This window comes from Mobula hypostoma, chromosome 3 (assembly GCF_963921235.1).
Source record: "Mobula hypostoma chromosome 3, sMobHyp1.1, whole genome shotgun sequence".
Classification (NCBI taxonomy): domain Eukaryota; kingdom Metazoa; phylum Chordata; class Chondrichthyes; order Myliobatiformes; family Myliobatidae; genus Mobula; species Mobula hypostoma.
In genome coordinates, this window is record NC_086099.1 from 195,354,521 (window position 1) to 195,380,769 (window position 26,249).

The following is a 26,249-nucleotide window of genomic DNA, read 5'->3' on the forward strand; positions in this document are numbered from 1 at the left end:
CTAACCGGGTGGCAGTAGTGCTTCATCTTCAACACGGGTGCCCCCTAGGACTCTGCGCTGTTCCCATTGCTGTACCCCCTGCTCACCCATGACTTCATGGCCAACCACCCCAGTAATCACATTGTCAAGTTCACCGATGACACACTCAACCTCAACAATGGATGAGATGGCCTACAGCGAGGAGGTGGAAGAGCTCGAGTCCTGATGCCAGGCAAATAACCGTTTTCTCAGTGTTAACAAGACAAAGGGTGATGGTCATCAATCTGGAGAGAACTCGCATCACTCACACCTCTCTTTACAGCACATTGGCAGCACAGCAGTGGAAACTGCGAGCAGTTTCAGACCCCGGTAGCGTACATTTCGCAGAACTCCATTGGTCCAGAATACATTCTACATAATCAGGAAAGCTAATGGATGCCTCGACTTCTGGACTATGCACACTTATACTCAAGTCATTCTACAGATTGCAGTAGAGAGCGTCCTAACATGCTAATCACTTCATGGTACAGAAACTGCACTACAGCAGACAGGAAGGCTCGAAATAGGTAGTCCAAACTGCCGAACACAAGCCTACCCATCAGCACGGTCATATATACAGAAAGGTGCCAGAAATGGGCCAGTAATATCATGAAGGATTCCACCCACCCTACTTATGGATTTTTGTCCCCCTGCAGACAATCAGGGAGGAGGCTACATAGCATCCACACCAGGACCACCAGACTCAAAAGGATTTACCTTTCCCAAGCATTAAGGCTGATCAATACCTCCACCCACTAACCCACCCCTCCATGTCTGCAACCACCATGACTTTAACATTTCCTGTCAATCACCTTATGTACAGACACATCTGCACCTAGCATCAGTTCATGGGCATACGTTCAATCTAGGTATATAATCTATCTTGCATATATGTGTGTATATATATATATATATATATATGTTGTAGCGTGGATGAAATTACCGGAGAGACAGAGTCACTGGTAGATACAAAGCAGCTTCTTTATTCGACACAACAAGGTACAGTAGGCATCTTATGGATGGAGACGCTTTCCGCAGAAAGGTCTGCTAGCTAAAATATGGGCTCGATATTTATATGCTAAACACAAAGGCAATCGCTACTTAAAAAGTTACGGACAATGCATAGACAATGCTTCCTATTGAAGCTACATACGAACATCACACCTTCGGATTTCATCCTTTCCTTCTGACGCCAACATGTCTGTGTTGGTATCCACAGCCTTTAGTTCAATCCACAATACATTTATTTGGCATTTTACGTGCTAACATAGAAGACAATTAATATTTATAATGTATAGATAAGACTGTCTTTGAAACTACAGCATCAGGTGCCAGAAGCATCTGGTATTTACACCTTTTAGGAAGCCCATTGTGGTGGACTCAATCCACAGTCCTTTGTCAAACAGTTAAAATAGAAGTCTGGTGGCCAAAGTCATTTAAGTGTAAACAAATCATCTACCCAAAAAGAAATCCACTCTAACATATATATTTACTGTTTTTTTTAAAACTATTGTGTTCTTTATTTTACTGTGTTTGTTTGCACTGCATTGGATCTGGAGTAACAATTATTTCATTCTCCTTTAAAACTTGTGTATTGGAAATGACATTCAACAATCTCGAATCGAGGCTGATCCAGCTGCATTCATGCAATCAAGTGGCAAGTACTCCAGCTAACTACTTGTGCCTTAGAGTGGGTGAAGGAGATTATTATAACAAAGCAAACTGGAAAAGAAAAAAATACTATCGCTGCACTATTCATCTTGGTCAACTAATGTCTAAAGACGGTCTCTGAGCAGTTGGGAGGTGTATCATTCACCACAACATACGTAGTTTCTGACTTGCTCTCATAGCCATCGTATTTAAGTGACTAGTCACTGTATACCCAGGTTGCTGGTGGTGGAGAATTTAGTAATGATCATGCTGTTGAACATCAATGGGAACTGTTCATGTCTCTTATAAAATAGACTTCTTCAAAACCATGTAAAAATAACCCACTGAAATGCTGATGCTTCAGGTAATGAGTTTTCGCATTATTCAGCACACATGCTATAGAGTCCTTGGCTTATGGTGGGGGTCCATGCATAAAAAAAAGGTTGGGAACCTCTGCATGAGATTTTATGATACTTTTCACTGAACCTCAATTATGTTCATCAACTTTATGCACTTTAATTATTCTACATTTGTCTATACCTTCCCTACAAAGTCTTTTACTTTCCCATTAATATTTGTAGACTTTTGCCAGAATACTGGTTAAATTGGAGGATCACAAAAATACTTGAACAGACTAAGACTTGAAAACATGGAAATATTTAGAGTTGGATGTTCTTATATGCGGTGGAGTTTGGATAGAATTACCAGCTGTTCACATTTGCTATGTAGGTTTATAGCTTGCAGTAATGATTATTGTCAATGTCATTAAGAGCCAATTCAACTGATAATTAAAGTCTGAGGAACCTTGAAAGTCAGCCAAGTTCCAGCATCGAGACTAGAGGTAGACAGACAGGGTGGTTTGATGCCAGGTTTTTGCAAGAAATGTTTTTGTTTGTTGAAATATTCAGTGACATGCAATTGACTACATTGAAAACAGCTCTCAAAATGCAACAATCAAGTCTGATGAAGGCTTAAAGAGTAAAGATATAACAGACAGGAATCATTGTCCTACATGAGGCCAATCCTCGTCTATGTTAGGTGTGGGTATTATCGATGGATAAATGGCATGTTGGTTCCACAAGCCAGGAGGTGCATTGTCCCATTTATTCCAAAAGTCTTTTCCAAAAGCATTCTACGAAAATACCTTGCACAAGGCCTCCCAAGTCACTTTCCATGTCTGGTTTCTAAAATTTCTTCCCATTTATAAAGCAGTCCACACCTTTATTTCTTCTACCAAAGTGCATGACCATACACTTCCCTACACTATATTCCATCTGCTACTTCATTACCCATACTCCCAATCTATCTGTCCTTCTGTAGTCTCTCTCTTCCTCAATGCTTTCTGCCCCTCAGCCTATTTTTGTATTGTCAGCAAACTTGACCACAACACTATCAATTCCATGATCCAAATCATTGATATATAATGTGAAAAGAAGCATTCCCAACACTGACTCATGCGCAGCACCGCTAGTCACCGATGGACAACCAGAAAAGGCCCTGTTTATTCCAACTTTGTCTCCTGTCAGTCAGCCAAACTTCTATCTATGCTAGTATCTTTCCTGTAATACCATGGGTTCTTATCTTGTTTAGTAGTCTCATGTGTGACACCTTGTCAAAGGCTTCTGAAAATCCAGATACACAACATCTACTGACTCTCCTTTGTCTAGTCTTCCTATTATTTCCTCAAAGAATTCAAACAGATTTATCAGGCAAGATTTACCCTTAAGAAAACCATGCTGACTTTCTCCTACTTTATCATGCCCTGAAAACCCATCCCTAATAATGGACTCCAACATCTCAACCACTAAATTCAGGTTAACTGGCCTATAGTTTCCTTTCTTTTGCTTCCCTCCCTTCTTAAAGAATAAAGTGACATTTGCAAAGTCCCTGTCTTCTGGAACCATTCCAGAATTGAGTGATTCTTGAAAGATCACTACTAATGTCGCCACAATTTCTTTAGCTACCTCTCTGGTTACAACACCATAGAATAACAGGACATGGTGGACTATTGTGGTGCAGATTTATAAAATCCTTTAATTCATATATATTGAAACTGATTGACCTCGCCTTCCCTTCGAGCCACAGGCCACAATATAAGAGAGTATCTACGTTGGAACAAAATCATTGTGATATATTCCAGTACTTATATTGCCAGAAAATATCAAACATACTCTCAGTGATCAATAGTACACATGTCTACGTATAGCATACAATTTGACAATGGTAGCTGTTGTGAAAACTGAGAAGCAAGAAAAGGAAAATAATGGATCAAAACCCTGAAGGTTCAACAGCTAAGAATAAGTTGGCTGGTGCATTTGCAGATGGGAGTACCCGAATGGCTTTGTAAATGATGTATATTTTGCACTCTGACAAGATTTATGCTGTTCTGTTCATGCTGAGCATCTCCACCCCATTATACAGTCTCCGTGGATGATTTCTGTCCTCATACTTGGTGCACATTTTAGCCATTACTTGCGCTAAAATGCTTATTATTGACCTGATGAGCAGTAATGACACCCTTAGGACTGGAAATGCCAAGATGGCCAGAGAAAATTATGCTATTTATTATTCTTCTCAATCCAATCTTTTGTTATCTTCTCTCTGATGATTTGCTTTGTTATGTAGGACCAACATTTCTTCGGAAGTAAATGACTTCTGTTCGTGTATTTTTGTATTAGTTAATTCCCCACATTTCACATATGTTGGATTTCACAAAGCTAATCATTAGCTTATTATAAATGGTTAAATTAATTAGCAGACTTAGAAGATTTATTAATGCATTAGTCCCAATTATACTTTGATTGCATAATCTACTCAAAGGTAATTTCTATCAATCTCTCTGACAATTCAAGCAGTTTCAAACTACTTTTGATCAGGAATAACTGTTGCAGAATTAGTATATTAGACAGCAAACTGCTTTTTCCTCAAAGCTGAATGGATTCTGAACTGGGTTATTCAAGGAAACATCTCCAAATCAGCCAAAATACCAAAAGATAACCAGTCTCGTCCATGTTAAGTACATTTTTTGTCAACTGCACCTTAGTGGATATTAGAAACCTCAGCTCATTAAAAACTCTGCTCCTCGTATCCTAATTTGCATCATGTCCCTGTTCACTCATCACTCCTGTGATTCCAGCCTACACAAAAAGCTCCCCAGTTCTAAAATTATCATCTATGTCTTTGAAATCCTCATTGGCATTTTCCCCACATTTTGTGCAATATTCTTCAATGCAGCATCTGTGCAGGAAAATGGACAGTTGACATCTGTATTGGAAAGAAAGGGGGTGGTAGCCAGCTGAAAAAGCTGAAGGAGTGAAGCAAGAAGTAGCAAGATGGAACCAGGTGAGGGGTATATTAGGCAGATGAGTGCAGGAATGATGTCAGAAGCAATTAGGTGATAAAAGTGACAAGGTGTTGAAAATGATGGATTATGATAGGAGAGAGTGGAGCGTGGAATAAAGAACAATACTGGAAACCTAAAATGTAAACAAAATGATGCAGTATTCAACAAATCAAAGAGGATCTGTGCAGCGAGAAAGTTAACAATTCTCTTTGGTGCCTTTTCATCAGAAAAGCCTGTTATTTATGATGAAACATGAACTATTTTGCTCTCCACAGATACTGCCTGACCTGCTGTGTGTTTTATTGAAGTATCCATTATCTTGACAATTATGATTACAAAAAACAAAGAAAGGTGCATATAGAGAGGAAAATGTAACCAATGGTAACTTATGAAACCTGAAATATCTGGCTCTATAAAACTAATCAGGCCTATTTAGAAGTAACCTCAAGAAAAAGTTGCTTTACTGATGCATTTGGTTAAATTCTTTTTTTTTTGCATAATGCCAAGGTGACCTGCTTTATTATTATTTAAACTAGTGAACTAACAGTGATATTTCTTCCCTAATCCAATGAATCTGACAGATAGTCGAGATGAGATCTGAGTATTAGTTTTGCTTAATTTTGTTCAGGGGATCCGCAATGTTGTTTTCTGAACAGAGCACCTAAAATTTGTGAGCAAGGACAATTCCTTTGAAGGATGTGCAGTCATGCATTAGTTTGCTTTCAAGAGGCCAACAACATGCCGGGCTAACTATACAGAATGTTAACTGTAGCACTTTCATATGATTTATAGCTGAACCCAATTAGCAAAGCCTATGAAGCTAGGGTTAGTCTTTGCTGGAAGAATTCTGTCCTTAGTAAACCTTTATAGCCTATATATTAGCTTTCATTGTGAGTTATCAGTCATAACTTACAGAAGATTTTTTGTTTTAAACTTAATTGTTATTCTTATGAATACTTTCTTAAACTGGCGTTCTGCAAGTGATGAGCCATTAGTGTTAAATATTTTAGGAAATAGGACATAATTATTTAAACTCAAATAAATCTAAGCCATTTTTACAAAAAGTAGAAATTACTGGTCTCAGTCGTTCCATGTGATACTGAAATATAATTGCCTGAAATTCTTGTTACTTTTAATATATAGGATGTCTTAACCCATCTATTTCACATATAAGGACAATTATTATATGTTAGGATTCATGGTGTAATTTCAAAATGTGCATTATCTGTAAAGCACAGTTTTTAAGTACTTACTTACTGACATTGTTGAGGAACTGGCATAGGACAGCCACTGAGCCCCACTATGAAAGGAGCTGAATTAACATATTAACTTGCCAGTGAAACATTGCAGGTTAATGACTTTATCATCCCATGTAGTACTCTAAATCTGCATTGGATTTGAATGGTAATGGTGCTGAATCCAATGTCAGTTAAGTAAATTAATTTCAGTAGCTCTATTTATATTTTTGATGTTAAGGCAAAATCACATTACTGTACTGGTTAGTGACCACAAACATGGTTTGCAAGTAGAAGAGTTGGATTTATACTGTTATATGTAAACAAATGCTATGTCCATCACCTTAAAAGAGCAGTACATTTGTAAATTTACATGTACACAGAAAGTAATATTTGACAGTACAGTTGAGCCTCAGAGTACACTACAATCTCCTTAGGAATGTCTCCAAAGTTGCACTCCAGATTTAGATCAGAACTGTACCTCCTTGCCAGTTCCACAGATCTCTGCATTGTTAGAATAGCTTTCTGATATTGTGTTGTGGAAATTCCATTTGAACAATGGAAATTCAGAAGCCATCACTTTTGATCCTTGTTACAAATGCTATTCATTCTAAATGGTTTTCCATCCTCCTTTACCAGGCTAAAAGAAAGTCAAAACTATTGCTTTTTGTTTGATTCAGAGCGGATCTTGAAACCCATATCCTATACATCAGCAAAGAAACCATCTTGTGCCTTTTCATTACCACCCATCCTGACCGCTGCCCCACTTTCAGCCTCACTGAAATCTTTTATCATAAGATTCAATTTCTCCCGTTATCCTTCGTGACTTTCCATCCATCATTCTCTGAAAAATCCACTTGTTATTATGCACTGTACAATACTATATCTCACTCCCAACATCATCCCATCCATGTTGACCCACGAAGCTCCCTGTGTCTTCAGCATGTTAAATTTAAAGAATAAAATACTGAACTTGTCAGAAATAGACAGCATAATAGCTAACTCTCCACATAGGCTGACTGATCTGTCAACTTCTGGCATTTTCAGTTTCTACTTCACAGTTCCAGAATTTTGCCTTTTCTATTATATTTCAAATCTTCAGTGTTCAAATTCTCTAAGGCCAACAAACACTGCCTCTACAGCCTTAATCCCCAATATGTCCATTGTTCTCAAATTACTCTTTTAGATATTTCCTCTGTCCCAGAGATGGTATGAGAGCTTTCAGGGTATCTCAACCACTTCCCTCTAGATTTCTCGCTTGAAATTCTTGTTTCTCCATCCTACTCCACAAATTTAGAAACATTTTTTGAAACCCACATTTTTACTTGAGCATTAGGTCACCTCCCAGTTAGCTCACTTCTCCTAACTATCACAATATTGACCACAATCAGTGTAAAGTTATTCAATGTAATACTCTCTGGAATTTTACCTGATTTCACTTCTGCACCAAGTACGCCCCTGCCATTCATTTTTGACTACTACTGTGCTCCCTTCTCAACCATCATACAGTGACAAACCATCATACAATGTCCAAGCATCATACAGTAACAAGCCATCACGTAGTAATAAACCATCACACAGTGATAAATAATTATACAAGTGTGTATTATGGGTGAAGGTAAATGACTAAAAAGGTATTTAACAAATAGAAGGAGAACAGGGAATGTAACACTCAGTTCTTCTGTTGAAATGAACTTAGCTTTATTTTTTCATTTCCTCACTGAGGATTTGATCCTAATTGAAATCGTGCATTGAGACAACCACTGCTACAATTTGTCTTTGGCTTAAACTACTCCATTGAACAGGTTCTCTAGTAACTCAATGATTCATATTGAAAAAACTTTTTTAACACTTACAAACTAGGAACAAATTTCTTTGAATTAAAAATAGTTTACTTGACATGATGACTTCAATTGCTGAAGGACCCTGTCTGTCATGCTATAAATTTTAAAATACACTCAATAGCTCTGACCCTTTTACTGGATCCCTGCCTGTGGTTTGAGTTCTTCCATGAATTCCTGTCTTGACATTTTTTAACTTTATCGCTCCCTTATTGAAGACATTTGATCCCTCTTGTAACAGTGCATGCAAATATCCACTGCTGTCTTTCCCCATGCTAACAGATATCATAATCTGATATATTCTTACCTTAAAGAATGAGCACATTCAGCATTTTGGGTCAAGCTTTCCTCAGAGTAATCAATCATATGACCCACCTATTTCCCTACAACCCATTCTCCCCTCTCCTCTCTATTCACCCCTCCATTTGTTTTCCCCTCAGTCTGGTAGCCCTCTCACTCCTTCTCTTCTCCTGCCCATCATCTCCCTCTGCTTTCCCACTTCTGTCCCTTTATCCAATAGTGCACTCTCTCTTCCTATTAGATTCTTTCATTTACAGCCTTTTACCTCTTCCACCCATCAGCTGCCAGCTTGTACACCTCCCCCTCTCCACACCCTCTTATTCTGGCTTCTGTTCCCTTCCTTTACAATCCTAATGAAGAGTCTCAGCCCAAAGCGTTGACTGTTTCATTTTCCTCCAAGACACTGCTTGACCTGCTGAGTTCCTCCAGCCTTTTGTAAGTGTTGCTCTTTCCTACTATCCTGATTCTCAAAATGGCCATCTAGACTCGGGGTAATTTACAAAGGTCAATTAACCAACCATCCAGTACATCTTTAAGAGATGGGAAGAAACTGGAGCACCAAGGAAAAATCCAGGCAGACAGCACTGGAGGTCTGGGTAGCTGAATGTGAGTTGCTGGAGGTGGGAGGCAGTAGCTTTACTGGCAGGACCTTTGAAAGATGCATGTCAAAGTTACCTCTGAAACTCTATGTAAGACGCTGGAAAGATAGGAACATAAGAACATAGGAGTGGAAGTAGGCCACTCAATCACTCAAGCTTGCCCCATCATTCAATATGATCATGGCTGATCTGGACCAGACCTCATTTCCTCTTCTCTGCCAGATCCAAATAGCCCTCAGTCCCCCGATCTTCCAAAGATGTATGCACTTCATTTTAAATACCACCCCTCCTCCCCACCAATGTTAAGCCTCCAGGGTAAACAATTTCAGTTTCACAACCCTCTGCGTGAAGAGCCTACACCTCAGTTTTAAATGACCTATCCTTAATCTTGTAACTATCTCCTCTCATTTGAGATTCTGCCACTAGAGCAGGGGTCCACGGAACCCATGGTTAATGGTAGGGGTCCACGGCATAAAAAATGATCGTTAGTTCATGCACTAGTGGATAAGCCTACAAAAAGCAGTGGATATGGCCCATTCCATTATGGGCAAAGCCATCCCCACCATTACAAGGAAAGCTGTTGCAGGAAAGCAGCATCCATCATCGAGGACCCACACCACCCAGGCTATGCTTTCTTCTTGCTGCTGCCATCAGGAAGAAGGTACCGGAGCCTTGAGTCCCACACCACCAGGTTCAGGAACAGTTATTACCCCTCAATCATCAGGCTCTTGAACCAGAGGGGATAACTTCACTCACCTCACAACCTTTGGACTCACTTTCAAAGACTCTTCAACTCATTGGTTATTTATTTATTATTATTCTATATTTTTTCTTGTTCCATTTGCACGGTTTGTTGTTCTTTGCACATCAGTTGATTGTCTTTATTGTGTGCGTTTTTTCATTGATTCTATTGTGTTTCTTCATATTTACTATGAATCCCCACAAGAAAACGAAGCTCAGGGTAGTATATGGTGATGCATATGTAACTTAATAATAAATTTACTTTGAACTTTGAACACCTTAACAGCTTCCCTGTTATGCTCTATTGTTTAACTCATTCTTCTAACCTTCAAGGACTAACTGGTATTTCTTTAGCCTCTCATGATAATAAAACTTCCTCATCCCAAATATTAGCCCAATGAACCTCGTTTGGACTGTCTCCCCACCCAGTATGTCCTTTCTAAATAAGGGGATCTAAACTTTGTACTTTACACTAGATGTGGCCCCATCACTCTTAACATTTCCCCCTTTTGAAACTCCCCCCCGCTTGCAAAAAAGGTAAATATCTCATTTGCCCTTCTAACCACTTATAACTAGATGTTAACTTCATTATAATTCATTGGTAATTCAAGGTTTAGAAAAGGGATTTTTAAAATTAAATACAAGGTGAGCTTAGAGTCAGGACAATTTTCATTTCCATAGAGGCAAACAAGTTCTGGAAAGTTCCACACCAAATAATGTTCCTGAAAGCAATCACTCTTATAACACAATCCATAAAGCGAAGTACTGTTATGATTGTTATCATCTTATATTTAACCTGACACAGTTGTGGTATCCCTCCTTCAATAATGAAAAGCAAAAAAAAAACAAAGTAACTGTACAGTTGCAATATGCTTTACCTTAACACATAGTGGTCTGGATACTACTGATAGTCTAGTCCTAACATTTTTAGTTATTCAAGGCCTATTGTCAGACAATGCTGCTTCACTCAGTGAGGTCAGTTGTGCATCCTTTTGATATCGTTTCACCTACTTCTTTCAGATAAGCTCCTGGTGGTACACCTGAGACAGTGTCTGTTCCTTGAAGATGGGTCATCTCCCTCTGCCATGACCTTCCATGATCTGTAGCATACTGCATGTGACAAGTACCACTGGCTTCTGCCATGTCTGTGTTTGTCCCTATGGCAGAAAATGTTGTACTGACACTAGATTTATTCTTCTTGGATCAGAGCATGGCAGAAATTTGAGATGCTTAAAGAGGAAGTCTGACTGTTATATCTTCACCTCTTTCAGCCATTGACTGGCCATTTTCTCTCCCCTCCTAGTGGAGAGGGTAGTAATGGCCAGAGGTAAAATTTTCTGAGCCCTAGTGAATTGTCTGCCATGCACTCAAGATTATTAACTGCGATCAGCACCTCAGGGATGTTACATCTGGCAAAATATCCTTTGAGCTTGTAAATAGCCACGGATTGGTAGGTTCTCTCTTCATCTGCTACTTGAGGTAGCCCTGACCTGAGCTTTGCACAGGTCCGTCTGGGATTCGTCTTTTTTTTGATGAAGATCTGCAGTTGGTCCCTAAATTTCACATTCATCTCTGATCAGTAAATACTTTCTTTTCGTCCAGAAAGGGAGGCATGAACAGGTGTGATTATCTCATTTTGATATAGGTTGGAAAAACCCCTTTGCCTCTGGAGACCAGATCACTTTAAGCACCGACATATTGCTTAAATAGAAGTGAGTCTGGCTGAACTTCTTTTTATCCTGTTGTGCACTTTATCCTGCGTTCTCATTTTTCTGTACCAGTGTCTGAGGGATTGTGATATGTCTTGCCACACTGACTGCCTCAAGCATATCTCCAGAATCTCTTGTGCCCTTGAGATAGGCTTCGCTGAGCATGTTAGTTACACACGTCTTCACATGAACAGTCCGAACTCCTTACATTATGCTGGAATTGTTTTTATTACCACACTTGCTAAGATACTGTTCATACAGATGAAATCATTATTCAGTGGTCAAGTTAAAACATTAACAAAGCAGAATAAAGTCTAACTGTCACAACGTCAGATTCTGCTGCGGAGTCTATCTGCTCCCGCAGGTGGGCTGTGCAACAGGTTTGGTAATTGCACTTGTGAGTTTGCACGTTCCAGCTAATTAGTACTTCGTTATGATGGTATTTAACTCCCTTTTTTTTGCTCTAGTCTTGTCGAGACTTGACTAGAAGCCATGCAATGTTTACACTCCATGTTTATCCTTCTTGTCCATGCAAGAGGACTAGCATTTGCTCTGACGCTGTAAAGGAGCAGTATTCACTTAACATTTAGTTATTGTTTCCATCTGCAGTGCTGGCATTTAACTTTCAGTCTGAGAGTTTTAGCTAATAGCCCTGTTGGCCTAACATTTATTGTTTGTCCTTTTCTTTAAATTCTGCAACAGTTCTCATTAAAGTCAGTGAACTGTCGACCTGCTCGGTGTCTCCCTTTCTCGGCCCTTGGGTCATATCCGAACATTCTGCTACTTACAGCTACAGAGAGAGTGCAGTGTAGGTAAGCTAAGGTGCAAGATCATAAAGAGGTAGATCTTGAGGACAAGAGTCCATTTTATCACATTACAGACCATTGACTAGTCTTATAACAGTGAGGTCATCCTCTATGAAGGAGCTCAGATGGTCTTTGATCACTACGCCCATATACATATGTCCTGCATATGTACTGGCAGAAGCAAGCAACTGGTAAAAGTAGCTCCCTGTCAACTTATGCACAATCCACCTTTACATCTGTCAGACTTGCTTGTGAAGCAACTGGATAATTCTCTCTCAAAGACCGTTTTCTGAGGCACCTCCCAATAGTGTCAACTCCTTCCCCTCATCAAAGTGTTTCACCACGGGGTCTGTTATGACTACCTCATTGATCTGTTAGATCCTGTAGTTGATCCTGAATGCCAAAGCAACACAATTCCATATCTTTCTTAGACAGTCATCTGACTGTCCCACATCTAATGCAGGTGGTAGCAGTACCTGCTCAGATTGTTATTCAAGAAGACACTGTAACCCAACAAGTCCATTCAGATAATTATTCTTTATTGCCTTGATTTTGGCAGGAATTGATTTCAGACAATTTCTGCTATTCAAGTGCCCTATGAGGGAGGCTGCCTTCAACTTGGGCTTCAGTTTTTGCATCTTCAACATGATTTGCTTCTCTTTGCATCTACTCATCAGAATACTCATCTTCGATTTTACACATAGTCTAACTCTTCCTTTAAACATGTTTCCTTTTATTCAAGAACCAGTGTGCAATCTGCTGTGCCCCTTTCCCCACTGAGACCTTCGACTTTGTCATATAGTTCCATGAAAGGCAACTGGATATTCGTTGATGAGCTTCATAACCAGAATACTGCATTAACCCACCTTCATGGTCCTGTTATGGGGTATCTGTATCAGTGGAATCTATAGCACTATGTTACCAAGAATAAATGTGACTGCTTTCAGGTCTACTACAATGAAACCCACCTCTTATCTCCCTTGATTCTTTAGGCTCACCATCTTCTCAGAGTTCCTTCCAACTGACTTCAGTATAGCTTTACTGTACATTGATTGCTCATGACTCATTGGTTTCAGCTGCACTGCCTCACCATTGATGGCTTGACTTAGGAAGGCAATACAGCTGAAATATAGTTGGTTGCCCGTGCACCAATAGCTACACTGAAAGATTCAACGACTGCGACACGAGGAGAGGTTTTAGGTTTATTTGGTGCTCTGAACTAACCCCTTCTCTGTCTCTGACCCCACATGGTTCAGCTCGTTCATATTTGATTGTCTTTACATCATCACAACCTCTAGAAATAATTTTCTAATCCACATTAGACACAGATTCCCCCACACAGAAAAAATCCTTTTTTTTCCAGCCATTCATGTTGTCATCCACAATGCATGCAGCACTTTAGTGATCTTGGCAGTGCTTTCTCTTCTCTGTCCTGCTACACTGCACGTACTTCCTGATGTTGGCCTTTCAATAATTCCATACTGACTCTGGACAGTTCCACAGCTTTAGATGTCTGTGCTCACATTTCTGGAGTTAACCCTCTTGTTCCCTCTGTCTCCCTGAATCCATAAAAATCCTGATCTATGAAGGGCATGTCTCTGAAATCAATGAAATGTCAAGTGCCTGCTTATGGTCTTATTTCCATTAAGGACGGAATTTCCTCTGCTCTTGGCTGCATGTACAGAATTGGTAATCATCAACAGTTTTACTTCCAGTCACGTTGCAATGTGCCTGTTATACATTCTCCAAGGTTCATTTTAGAGCTTCATGATACAGTACAATTCTCTTCCCTTGTCACCAGTGAGATACAATAATATTTTTACCTTTGTCTGGTCTGGTTTATCTGCTATATGCAGCTTGACATATACTGTAAACTCTTCTTCCCGTACCTCTGTTCTTTAGACAATTTGCTTTTCTGCAATTTCATTGGCTTAGGTGACTTTATTTGTTCCATCTGTGCAATCTCACCGGAATTACAGAGCTCCATACCTCTTGGCCCATAATGATGTGTGTTCTCAATTGGCAAGGATCACACGTGGAACTCAGTGCTCAGATTCAGACAGAGTGAATAAATTTTGTAGTTTCAGCACTCCGAACACAATGAATCTATTTCTTCACAGGATATAATAATATAGTAATGCAAACTAATAACAAGTTATTAATGACAAAATGACAACGGCAGGAATAAATGATGGAAAAGGCTACAGAATGTGACAGGTACAGCCCAATCTGTAGCAAGCAAAGCCCTCCTTACCACTGACTACATTTTCAAGGAGTGCTGCCATTAGAAAGCAGCATCCTTCATGACAGAGACACTGTTCAGCTCATGTCCTCCTCTCACTACTACCATTGGGCAGGGGGGTACAGAAGTCATCGGTCTCACACCACCAGGTTCAGGAATAGTTATTAACCCATAACCAACAGGCTCCTGAACTGACATGGATAACCTCATTCACCACTACTCTGCACTGATTCTGCAGCCTACAGACTCTTTTTCAAGAACTCTTTACAACTCGCATTCTTGGTATTATTTTTAATATTTGCACATTTTGTCCTCTTTTGCACATTGGTTGTCAGTCTTTGTTTAGATATAGTTTTCCATGCAATTCAATTGTATTTCTTTTTTTTTTCTTTAAATGTTTGCAAGAAAATGACTCTCAAGTTAGCATATGGTAACATATACAGTATGTACTTTAATAATAAATTTACTTTGAACTTTGAATGTGATCAGAATCAGAATCAAGTTTAGTATCATCAGCGTATGTCGTGAAATATGCTGTCTTTGCATATTATATAATATTTAAATTAAATAAGTAGTGCAAAGATAGAAATTCAAAAGTAGAAAGATAGTATTCGTCGGTTTAATGTCCATTTAGAAACTGGATGACAAAGGGGAAGAAGCTGTTCTCGTTTGTATTTCATGCTTTGGCTTATTTCTGCAGAGGCAGGCTGTTTTTGACAATTTCACAATGAAAAAAAACTTGCAATCAAGGAAGCTGAACTTAAAACAGCCAACATAGCAGAAGACACATTTGTTACAAACGTCAAGGAAAAGTTATGTAGAATGGCAGGACATATGTAAGTCATTGTTATATACCTTTGATCTTTTTTTTATTAATGGGAAGGGGTTGGTTGTATGATGCCATGTTTGTACTTTCATTAGTGAACACTGCAAGAATTACATGCACTAATAATACCTAAAAATTAAGAATTTTATTTAAAACTAATAAGTAGGGTATAGAAATGAAAGATGGACTAATAGTTACGGTATTGCAACTGAAAGATTCAACAATTACAGCAGAATGAGAGGTTTTGAGCTTGCATCCTGCAGAGGATTATACTCGCATTCATCAGAAAAGACACTGGCCTGAAACCAATATCTAGGCAACATCTGTAAATACATAAATTATTCCACTCTACCCTAAATGCAGGTTTGCTCTTGATGGATTAGAATAGGTGAAGTGGCCACTGTAAATTGTCCCCAGTGTATCGGTGAGCTGTCAAAATCTGAGGAGAGTTGATGTGAAGGTGGGAAGAATAAAATGGAATAAGTGTAAATGTATGCTTGATATTCAGACTCAGTGGGCATAAGGGTCTCTTTCTATGTTGTCTTAATCTATGAACAAAGTTCAAAATCCCATTGTTATGAAATTAATACAAGTTTTAAGCAGGGCCACTGAAACAGGTACTCCAATGACTTCCTTAACTACGAATTAAAAACAAAGTGGCTGGGAATTGGTACCCTGCATCTGAAACTGAGAATTGGTAGCCTGCTACCTTCTAACTCCATTAACGAAATCTAGAAGATTAGTCGGACGTCAGAAGCATTTCTCAGTACGTTCAGGGGAGTGTAAATCAGAATTGATTCTGAATCAAAGCAGTTTCAGCAACAATGTCCGGTGGCTCAAATTACCAAAAACTCTATCAGACATACTAGATACTTTAAATAATAAGGTTAAAGTAAGAAATGTTCAAGTACTCTCCATAATATTTATTGCCAGGCCTCTCTTTTATATTTTGACTTTCAGTTGCACCTTTTTTCCCCAAAGTTTTGTCCATATGCAGAGCAAAATGCTCTAATTAAGATATTAGGCTGAATTGAAGTATATTCAAAACATTTCCTGCACCTTTCAAGCCTCACAATCCCTATCCCCTGAACATCCTCACTTTATTGATCCATCATCCAGGACAGGGGGGCCATAGATGGAGACTGGTTAAAGGGAGATTTCAGATTAACATTAGGAAGCAATTCTTTATGCAGCGAGTTGTGGACACATGGAACAAACTACCTAGCTGTGTAGTCGAGACTTTCAAATCTAAACTCGACAGTTATTTCAACACACTAAGTGTACAGGAATTTGGCAAACTTTGTTGGCTGAATGGCCGGTTCTTGTCAAAAACTTTCTAAAGTTCTAATATACATGTGCTGGAGGCAGGGGGCCAAACGAACTCACCCAAAACTACTTGCAGCAGGAGAGAGAACAGGGCTGCAGTACTACTGAGATTGCACCCATGACCCTTACCTTGTAAGAAGGCTCAGAGACAATTTTACTGACTTCTAATAACAATTACAAAATCTACAAATGAGGTAAGAAATAAAATCATTGTAAAAAATAATACTAAATAAATGAAAGTAAAAATACAATGGATTCTGGTTAATTGGGCCATCAGTTAATTGAGCCAGCTGTTTATTTGGGACAACTCTTAAAAAACAAAAACTAATTGAGAAAATAGCCGGGATGCCCTTCATTTGTTTGGGATACTATGCTGCTTAACTGGGATAAGAGACTGGTGATGAACAGTTTCTAACTAGTGTCAGTCGTGTGCACTTGTGTGGCCATTAGACCGTGCATTACACCATGCTTAGACCAGACAGTTTTTGAATAACGACAGTTCTGTGTATTTATGTTCAAAAAGTGTGAACTTTGTCACTGATAGTTGGCAAGAAATAAGCAGTAAGACAACTCAGAACTGTTTTGCTTGCTGTGCTTTCAAGTATTCAGGCTTGAAGATGCCAGAAACGGCTGTGAGTGAAAATGAAAAGATCTCTGTACTTCACAAGCTATGAAGGTAACAATAATCACTTTGAATGTTACAATGAAAATGAAGATCTAGAAGATACAGTCATCAAAAAGATTATATGAATGCATAATCTGCACTGGATGCCTTCGCTGATTTTGTTCACTTATAGTCAATCAAAAGAACACGGCAGTGTACACTGGATGAATTGCTTTGTTGATAACTATTAGAATCTAATACACAATTTTATTGTACTGTAGTAGTATTGTTGGTGTTCTAATTTGTTCTGTATTTCATTTAAATATGTAGTTTGTGCTCAGTTAAATGGTAGTTATTCTTTTTACACCTTTTAAACTATTTCCATTAAACTTTGGCTAATTGGGGCAGCTGCTTAATTGGGCCAAAATGTACTGGTCCTGATGTATCCTAATTAATTGGTATAACTTGACATAACACTTTCTTCCTCATATCTGGATTAGGCATCTCCATTTAAGTGAATGATTCCAATTGTATGCAGGGCCTGGTTGGCACAGCATCACAGAGGCAGATTCCCTGGCAGAGTGCTGGGGAATCCCAGAATGCAGAGTCTGTAACTGACTCACTCTTAACAACAAAGCAGAGTCACAGATGTTCTGGCAACTGTCACTCAGCTTGTCTACGTAAGCACAGAACGCACGAGCATCTGTACAATGGTGGTTCCCTTCAGAACTATCAACAATAGCTGGCACTCTCACCCCTATGTTGCTACCTTCCTCAGTCTTACATATAACCTCATACAAGCACACTTGGAGTTCCAAAGTATTCTGGCTCAGTTCTTCAAAGCCAGAAACGCAAGCATGTTCTCACTCTCTTTATGGGTTCCAGGATCAATTTGTAAAAGGGATTTATGGGAGAAGGGTAGGCTCTCGCCTTTGTTTTCCTGTCATTCAGCAATTCATGTGGAGGGGAGGGAGTGGTCAGCCACAGGGTAAGCTCGTCACTTCGAAAAGGTTTTGTATTAGTAGAGGTGGGTTCCCATTTAGTGCTGAATAAGCTTGGTGTATCCAGGACATTAAAGTCGATGGAACATAGCAAGCTAATCAGGAGCTTCTCTATTACTGACAGCAGTTAGCTGATGTATCGACAATTACATTTGATAAAAATGGCAACTGAGATATAATATCTGGAAGACAGGTATTAAGTATGGTAAAATATCGAAAGTTCAATGGCTATCATGACTGAGTTGCAAAAACATAAATATTTGCCGTGGGATCTCAACATGTTATCTTGTGATTAGTCTGAATGTACCTAAGGAATTTTGCTTTGGATACAGGGTTATGGTGTTTAAAATCAATTCCTATCCTCTCCGCAGAGCAAGGCGGAAGCTTGCCTTGTTAGTTGTTTTACAACCAACTCAAAAGTCAATCTTCCTGAGGATCCTAGTAGTGACTTTAACATTAAACTGCTTGCTGCCTCATAAAGGAAAGCAGAATTTGTGTCCATGTTCTGTAGCGGTAACCAGAGCTGAGTCTTCAATACACAAGGACAACACTGATTATTGAGCAGCCAACTTCAATTATTTCAGGCACTTTAAGGGGCAGCTGGCCCTGAAGGGGTGGGATGAGGATGATTTTTCTCATTTAAGTCCAAATATCCCTGGAGGCAAAATAAATGCCCTAATGGACTGGATGGCTGTAGTCAGATAAGCAACAGGAAATTCATCAGTCCTCTATATGAAGCATATCTGCGTACTTAAGGCTCCCTAAAGCCCAGACTGGTGTTTCATCATTTTGCAGGGAACGAAGTAGTCCGCCAATTTTAGCCCCATCAGTTAAGTATTTCTGATTAGGCGCATTTTTAAACTGTTAAACTTGATCGACAAAAATACAATCTAAACTTACCAAATGTATCAGATGTCGAAGCTGGAAAGAGTGCAGACAAGACTTAGCTGAAGAGAGAGCAGAGGAGCTCTACCAGGATGTTGGCAGGACTCAAGGAATTGAGTTATGGAGGGAAGTTGATGGAAAATGAGGGATGATCTTATGGATGTGTTGAAAATCATGAGAAGGGTAAACAGAGTCAAAGCACGTAGTCTGTTTCCCAAGGTTGAGGAATCTAGAATTACAGCACATAGGTTTGAGGTAGGTACAATGAAGGAGATGTAGACAGGTACATGGATTGGAAGGGATTAGAGCAGGGGTTCCAAATCTTTTTATGCCATGGACCAATACCATTAAGCAAAGGGTCGATAAATCCCAGGTTGGAAACCTCTGGATTAGAGGATATGGGACAAATGTGAACACACGGGACTGGCTCAGATGATAATCTTGGTTGGCAAGGACTATTTGGGATGAAGGGCGTGTTTCCATGCTGTGTGATGTGATGACTCTATGACTGTGTATCAACCGATGTTCCCATAGTATATTTTAAAGTTTTCCCTGATCAGATTCACAATGTCATTTCATGCTTTAATTCCACAGATTTTTTTCAAATTTTGATGAAACTACACCACCTCCAAATAACGTACTATCCCACCTACCCAAAAACTACATCTACAATAGATTTCAGCTATTATGTGTTTTTATATTTAGATTTAATTTGCACAAAGTATTTCATATATATATATACAGACAAGGATTATAGTATGGGTATAGTATAACCAGAACTGCTCCCAAATTTAGCAAAACAAAAGAAATTCCACGTGGCTTTGACTTCCAGCAATCCTCCTACACTCAAATTAAATACTACACTCGTTTTAATTAGGTAACCAAAATCAACAGCCAAGTCCTGCAGGATATCACTTTAATATTTTTCAGAGCCAGTATTTTCTCATATCAGTCAGTTCCTTTGGCGATGCACAGTATGAACAGGACTCCAGTAATAACTTTTTGATTTGCCTTCTGACATTCCAGTATATTTTATGAAAAATACAGTATAATGCCTTTAATCAGCAAAATGATGCATACGATCAAGAGGGAGAAAATCAATTGAACTGAATTTTCTTAAAGGGTTTTCAGTTAAATTAGAAAATATTGTTCTGACATTGGTAGACTCCCTTAAGAGATATATGAGAAATAATTCAGTAAAAGTCTTACTGTTATGAATTAGTCAGGTACCCAGCTTTATCTTGATGTTCTATTCTAACAAATCAGAAAAATGCAGCCAGAATAAATATTGCGGGAAATATCTGCCTTTGCAACACTAACAGCCTCAAATTTGAACATTTTAAATTATTAATATAAATGAAAAAAGCTTTTGCTGATCAGTCCATATTTTGAAATAGAGTAAGAATTCACACAGATCAAATCCCACAATGAAAGCAGAGTGGCTTGTGAAACATAACAATGTGGATTGCATCAATGAACAGTACATCAACAAAGAACCAAAATCAAAAATGAATAACAAAATTACTAAATTCAAAACATCTCCGACAACAGTCATTTCTATAGAAAATGACAGCATAATACAAAGCACTGATCTCTGTGTTTTAAGCTTTGAAGTGCTCCATTATGGATTGCAGATATAAAGATGCATTAAACAGCATTCAACTTTAAAAGCAGAAACTGTCAAAATGCTGCTTATAACTTGTGCTATGGTACTGCAAAAACTCTTTCTGCCACAATTCACTGGATCCTCTGCTGGTGCTACTAATTAGAATACGTATCTGGAAACTGTACTTGACACGGTCTGAAAACTTATTCGAATGCTAGTTATTCTCAGTGTGATGTATTTAAATATGCATAATATAATGACAGATTTTTTTTCTAACTAATTAGTGTTCAATTTATTAATATAATCTAGGAAAAGGGATTGCAACATTTTGTCTTTATTGAGATGCATTGTTTCTTTCTTGTAATATTTTTACATAAGGGTTAATCTTGGGGATTATTATTGTTTCTTTCACATTTTAATAAACTCTATAGCTTTAACGGCATCAATCACATTGCATGGGTAATAATATGTAAAGTTCAAGACGATCAATTATTGCATAAGGCTTTACCAGAACTGTGTTCTCATTATCTGAGTTACAAGCACAATGACACAATATTCACTCCTATTGTCTCTTTGGGAAATAATCTCGCCTCATTGTCTGATTGCTCTCAACCATGAATGAATCCCGATTCCTGAAACAGTAATATTTTTCACTGGTGCTGGAGTAGTTGTTATAAATAGAAACTCGCAGTAAATACGGCAAATAAAAAAGATAGTTTAAAGTGGGTGACATTTCTGTACTCCGGTATTTGTAAAGTGGAATATTGACCTTTCCCATACAGCGAAGTAGGATTTCTGTTCTCCCGTTTAGCGAGTCCCTGTATGTATTTTGTTACCACTAGAGGTCACTGTACATAAATTGGAAACCTGTATGACTTACTTGCAATCTCTGTCCTCCAGATCAAAGTGAGGATTGAAATTAATCATTATTCTCTGATAAGGTTCGGGCGCTTGGATCACCCAGGCGCAACTCTCTCGCGGATAGTAAGAGTTCGGATATCCAGGAGAATTCAAGTACCCAGGATTTGTGATCTGTATAGTATCCCCACATCGATCTACAAAGGAAGATCACATTTAATCAAACCAATGCCGGTGCTTTATTTACAACGCATGTCTTTATTTCAACATGCATACAGCTGATTTGCCTGGAATTACAGGTTTTGCAACTTAATCTATTCTAATAAGGTACTTGGCCAGAATCTTACTCTATTATCCCAATTACTTGGTCAGAATTTTATTTTAACCTGTAAAGTACTTTGGTTTTATCTTATTCTGCCCTATAGAATACTTGAACAGACTTTGAATCAGCCAGCAACTATTTCACTTCCAAGGTTTTCGATTATTAGTTTTCTCAGCCCACAGCCGTCACCTGTGGGGAACACATTCGCGTCTGCAATAGATTGAGGTTTGATTCTCCAGCACTTGATTTCATGAAGTCTACGCCCATTGATAAAAGGACGTACGTGGCCGGACAAAGAAGGAATGGGGAAGATGATTCACAGGGTGGAAAGGATTTTAATAACGCGCCCTGTCTATAAATTCGTGAATTCGCTTTGCTACATGGCCCTTGCCTGCTCATTTTGTACAGATTCAAGTCGCGCCGGGACAGCGGCCTCCTTTGAACCTTCCCCACCCGCAGTTGAACGCTGCGACGCCCTGCATCGGGCTCGACGATGAGAGGTCATCCCTTCAGCCCCTTTCCACTTCAAAAGGGATAGTAAGGATTGTTCATTTGTCTTCGACAGCGGAGGTCATGCTAGATAAACGAGCCCAATGGTCCTTCCCTGCCAAATTGAATGAAATTACTCGCGCACGAAGCGCAGATTGAAGGAGATTGGTTTGAATTAACCCTTTCTAGGCCACTTTGGCCCTCGCACCCCCCCGCCCCTCCGAAAACCCCAGCGACTGTGATGGTGAGAAAATGGCAGGGCTATCCGGGACTTGTGCAGCCCCACTCAACCAGTGCAAACCAATCCACATCTTTATCCGGAACACAATTTTTTTTTATTACCGAGCCCCCATCTACAAATTTGAATAATGTCCAAACCATTCTCGCTCTCTTGGACTCGAGTCTTATATTTACGACCTGGCATTCGACGAATACTTTACAACGAACTTTTTTTTTGGGGGGGGGACTTTTAATTAGTATTGGATGAATTATATCATCCTTTCCCCCGCCCGTTATTTTAAGCCACAGCCGTATATTTTCTTTCTTCTGTAGGCCAGTCTATTTCACTTTGTCCCCCTTGTTTTTCCGGCAGGGAGGCGAAGTGACAGCTGAGTTTGGATATTTCTGTGGTTTCCCCTGTCAGGCGGAGCGCGGGGAAAGGAGCCGATCTGCACAATCTCAAACCAACCCCGCTCAGGGGGTGGGGAGGGGGCACCTCCAAATGGTCGAGTTAAGCTCAATAAATAATATCAGTCTGAGATACGGGCTGCTGGCCTCCAGACGAGGTTAATAAGTTAGGCGGCAGGTTTTAAAAAGTACAGCCAAGTGGTTTTATGAACCGGCCAAGAATGTCTGGGGTACTGTGGAGATAAGACGGAGCCAGCGTGTCTTCAATCGCAGATCACCGGCGCGGCCCCTCACATCTTTGGTTAAGATAGGCATCACATACCAGGGGTGGAGGGGGATACAGACCTCGCCCTGTCCGCCTGTAACGCCGGCGATGCTCATCCGTATAGAGCCCTCCACTCCCATTCACTTTTAACGACATGAACATTCACTCAGTTTAGGTTGAAAGGATTCACGCCTCTTCATCGCCGCGGTCCGTAGCAACTAGTGGCAAAGGGAAAGACTGGCGCTCACCAAGACCAGCGCCAACAGAGGCTGCGGAGGGACTGGGGTCGTGGCCCCGCCAGGACTGACTCACCGGGTCGTCCTAAAACAGAGCAAAGCGCTTTTGGTTTGGAGGGAGATACGACGTTCTCGACCCGCACTGTCGGTTTGCTCTCCGGGCAAATGAAATATTTCTTGGGAACACCCAATTCACTTCCTCCTCTATACCAAAAGAGTATCAGTGAGCATTCATATCGCACCCTCCTGTCCCGCCGAGCTAAGGCTGTCCTCGGCACACTCGCGTTCAACTTCATTTATTTTACGAAGGCTCTCCCCGCCTTTCACCCAGCTAGCTGGGTTCGTCCATTCTCCGCTGCTCTCCAAGACTAACTGTCCGGCTATCTCACCGGGTCTACCTGATCTGACCCCGGCGCCTTAGTTGGAGGTGTTAATATTAACTCGCTGCTCCCCGGCTCGGGAGTCCCGGGGAGGGAGTCACATTTGCTGACATCGTAGTGAGTAGAAGGAGCACGGGCATTACTCACCAGTCCTGTGCGCTTTACATAGCCCGATGACTGCGGCCAGTAAATGCAGGAGAAAAACCCGGTGCTTCCTCATGACACTGGAGGTTCTACAAAAATCTGCGTGCAGAGAGAGAGGAGGGATAGCGAAAAAAAAAAGGAGCGAGTCCAGCGCTTAGCGGAATTGGTTACTTTGGGAGATCTGAGCGACTTGCATCCTAATCATTTAGCTCCGGTTTCCTCTCGCTGCTTACGGATAACACGGTTCCTGTTCCAATGTCTGGCGTTGCCATTTCCTTAAAATCCCGAGCCAATAAAAGCTTTCCACAGACTCCACGGAGAGAGGGGGAGACTCCTCACAGACAACAGGCGATCACACAACAGCAGCACACACCGAGTCTCTGCCGGGGAAAGAATAGACAACAGTTAGAGCTCTGCATTAAGTCTATGTAGGAGACATGAGCCAAGTGTTTAAGTTAAGCACTGACTCTAAGCAATAAGTATGTAGATCCAGGTTGCAAAACAGCATTCTGGTCACGTTCGTATTATAGAGAAAAGTATCAATAATAAAATACAGGACGATTAGTTCCGGTGAAGGTAAGCGAAGTATTTCAATAACCTTAGTAGGATTGATTGTACTCTGGTCCCTATGATCTTAGTCGCTCTCCAGTTACCAGACCCACACTTAGAAATGGATATGAATTGACTCTAGAGTGGCTTGGGTTCACTATTAAGAGTATTCTCACAGGGGAAGGGAGATTGGCGTAACTCTTTCAGTAGAATGGAATAGGGTTGGAAGTGTAGGCAGGATGAGAGAGGAGGGGAATCGCTCCAAGTGATGACGGCGCTAGTCACTCAAAACGCTCCTGCGTCTCTCGCGAACAGTCTCAGCTGCCAAAACAGTGTAGATTTAGTTCCTGCAACAGCAATTCTGATAAAGACCAGTTGGACGCCCGGCGCACCGAATCAAACACGCCCAGCCGCTGGCAGCTCAGCAAACTATTAAAAGAGTTCAGGATCTGACCGAGGGCACGGGCGACGACCCCCTCAGACACCCACACACGGCCGGCCAGCGTCCGCCGACTGGAGCCGTTACCAGCTCTGTGAAATAGGCAAAATACAGAAAGACTTGTCACGCCCTGCCCGCTTTTGTTTTAGTTTTACCGGCTTGTGGAAAGAGATTTGGAAGCTCGATTTTCAATTCCCAGACATTAAGACGTAATATTCAGAATAATCTTTCCACACTACACACGGACACTCTGCACACTCCATATTAACACACGTGGCTGTTTATTTGCCAGTATTGCTGTGAAAATTTCACGCATAATGTCACTGAGTAGAATTAGCACACACTCTGAGTAAAATTGGGCGCCGTTCGCATCCACCGTGTTCCCTAAACACATGTTGCACACGCATACATACATCGCTCTCCGGGCACTTTACGCGAACGCAGTGTTACATCGCACTGTTACTTGTACAGAGCATACAGGTCATAAAAATGTCCCACACGCATGGAAGAAGCATTATTGTGTACGCTTCGTGCACTTCACTCTTTGCATTCACTGTATTGCTAAGTACACGTCTCAAAGACACGCACAATTATTAATGGAATTCAGTTTTGCATTCTATTGCTGTACACACACACTCGACAACAAGTTCAGAAATACAGACCTCAAAAGCAAATACGCTATAGGAAGGAATGTTGGACTTCCAGCCAGGAGATGCTGCCTTGGAGATATAAGTCAGTTTTGACATTTGCACTGTGCTGGGTGGCTGTGTTTCAACAGTTCACAGCCAGCTTCGGAGTTAGGGAACGCGAAAGAGAAGCGTAGGAGTTGGAGTGAGAATTAAGAAATACGTAAACGCGCCCCCCCGCCTTGAAATGTGCTCCAAAGCACAGTCTCCACACCTCGACTGAGTAAAGTATAAAAAAAACAAGCAATAACAATGTTACATATTACACTAAACTGATTTTGCTTCTCCCTGCGCTCTTTGCTGTACTTAGTGACTTTGCCCCACATGTTCCTGTTGATTTAAGTGTGTAAACGAGCTGATGCCCTGTCCGGGGCTTCCAGTCGGACAGAATACTCTGTGCAGCCAAAAGGAGTTGCAGCCGGGAGGCTCCGTGTAACGTGAATAGGAACTCACTACCGGCTTCCCTTCAACCATGCACAACAGAGGCTGCATTGACAGTGTCATATAATCACCGTATAGCAC

At 40.3% G+C, this 26,249-nt stretch overlaps 1 protein-coding gene and 1 long non-coding RNA gene across 5 annotated transcripts in view; one reads left to right on the plus strand and one right to left on the minus strand.

Moving 5' to 3' along the window:
* Positions 1-25,787, minus strand: part of nrp1a (neuropilin 1a) — a 197,720-nt gene extending 171,933 nt beyond the window's left edge. For 2 of the 4 annotated variants that reach the window (XM_063044352.1, XM_063044350.1), the window contains exons 1-3: positions 25,704-25,785; positions 24,057-24,433; positions 21,613-21,787 (exon numbers count right to left, since the gene is read on the minus strand). In XM_063044352.1, coding sequence (XP_062900422.1) covers positions 21,613-21,787; positions 24,057-24,129 — 248 coding nt within the window. In that variant the 5' untranslated portion in view covers positions 24,130-24,433; positions 25,704-25,785. Of the gene's footprint in view, positions 1-21,612; positions 21,788-24,056; positions 24,434-24,651; positions 24,792-25,703 lie in introns of those variants that run through there. The other 2 variants (XM_063044351.1, XM_063044353.1) reach the window with 2 other exon arrangements.
* Positions 8,756-17,348, plus strand: LOC134344480 (uncharacterized). The gene is made up of 3 exons (XR_010017446.1): positions 8,756-8,822; positions 15,185-15,320; positions 17,239-17,348. It is a non-coding gene; the product is annotated as an uncharacterized LOC134344480 (long non-coding RNA).
* Positions 25,788-26,249: the final 462 nt, after the last annotated feature.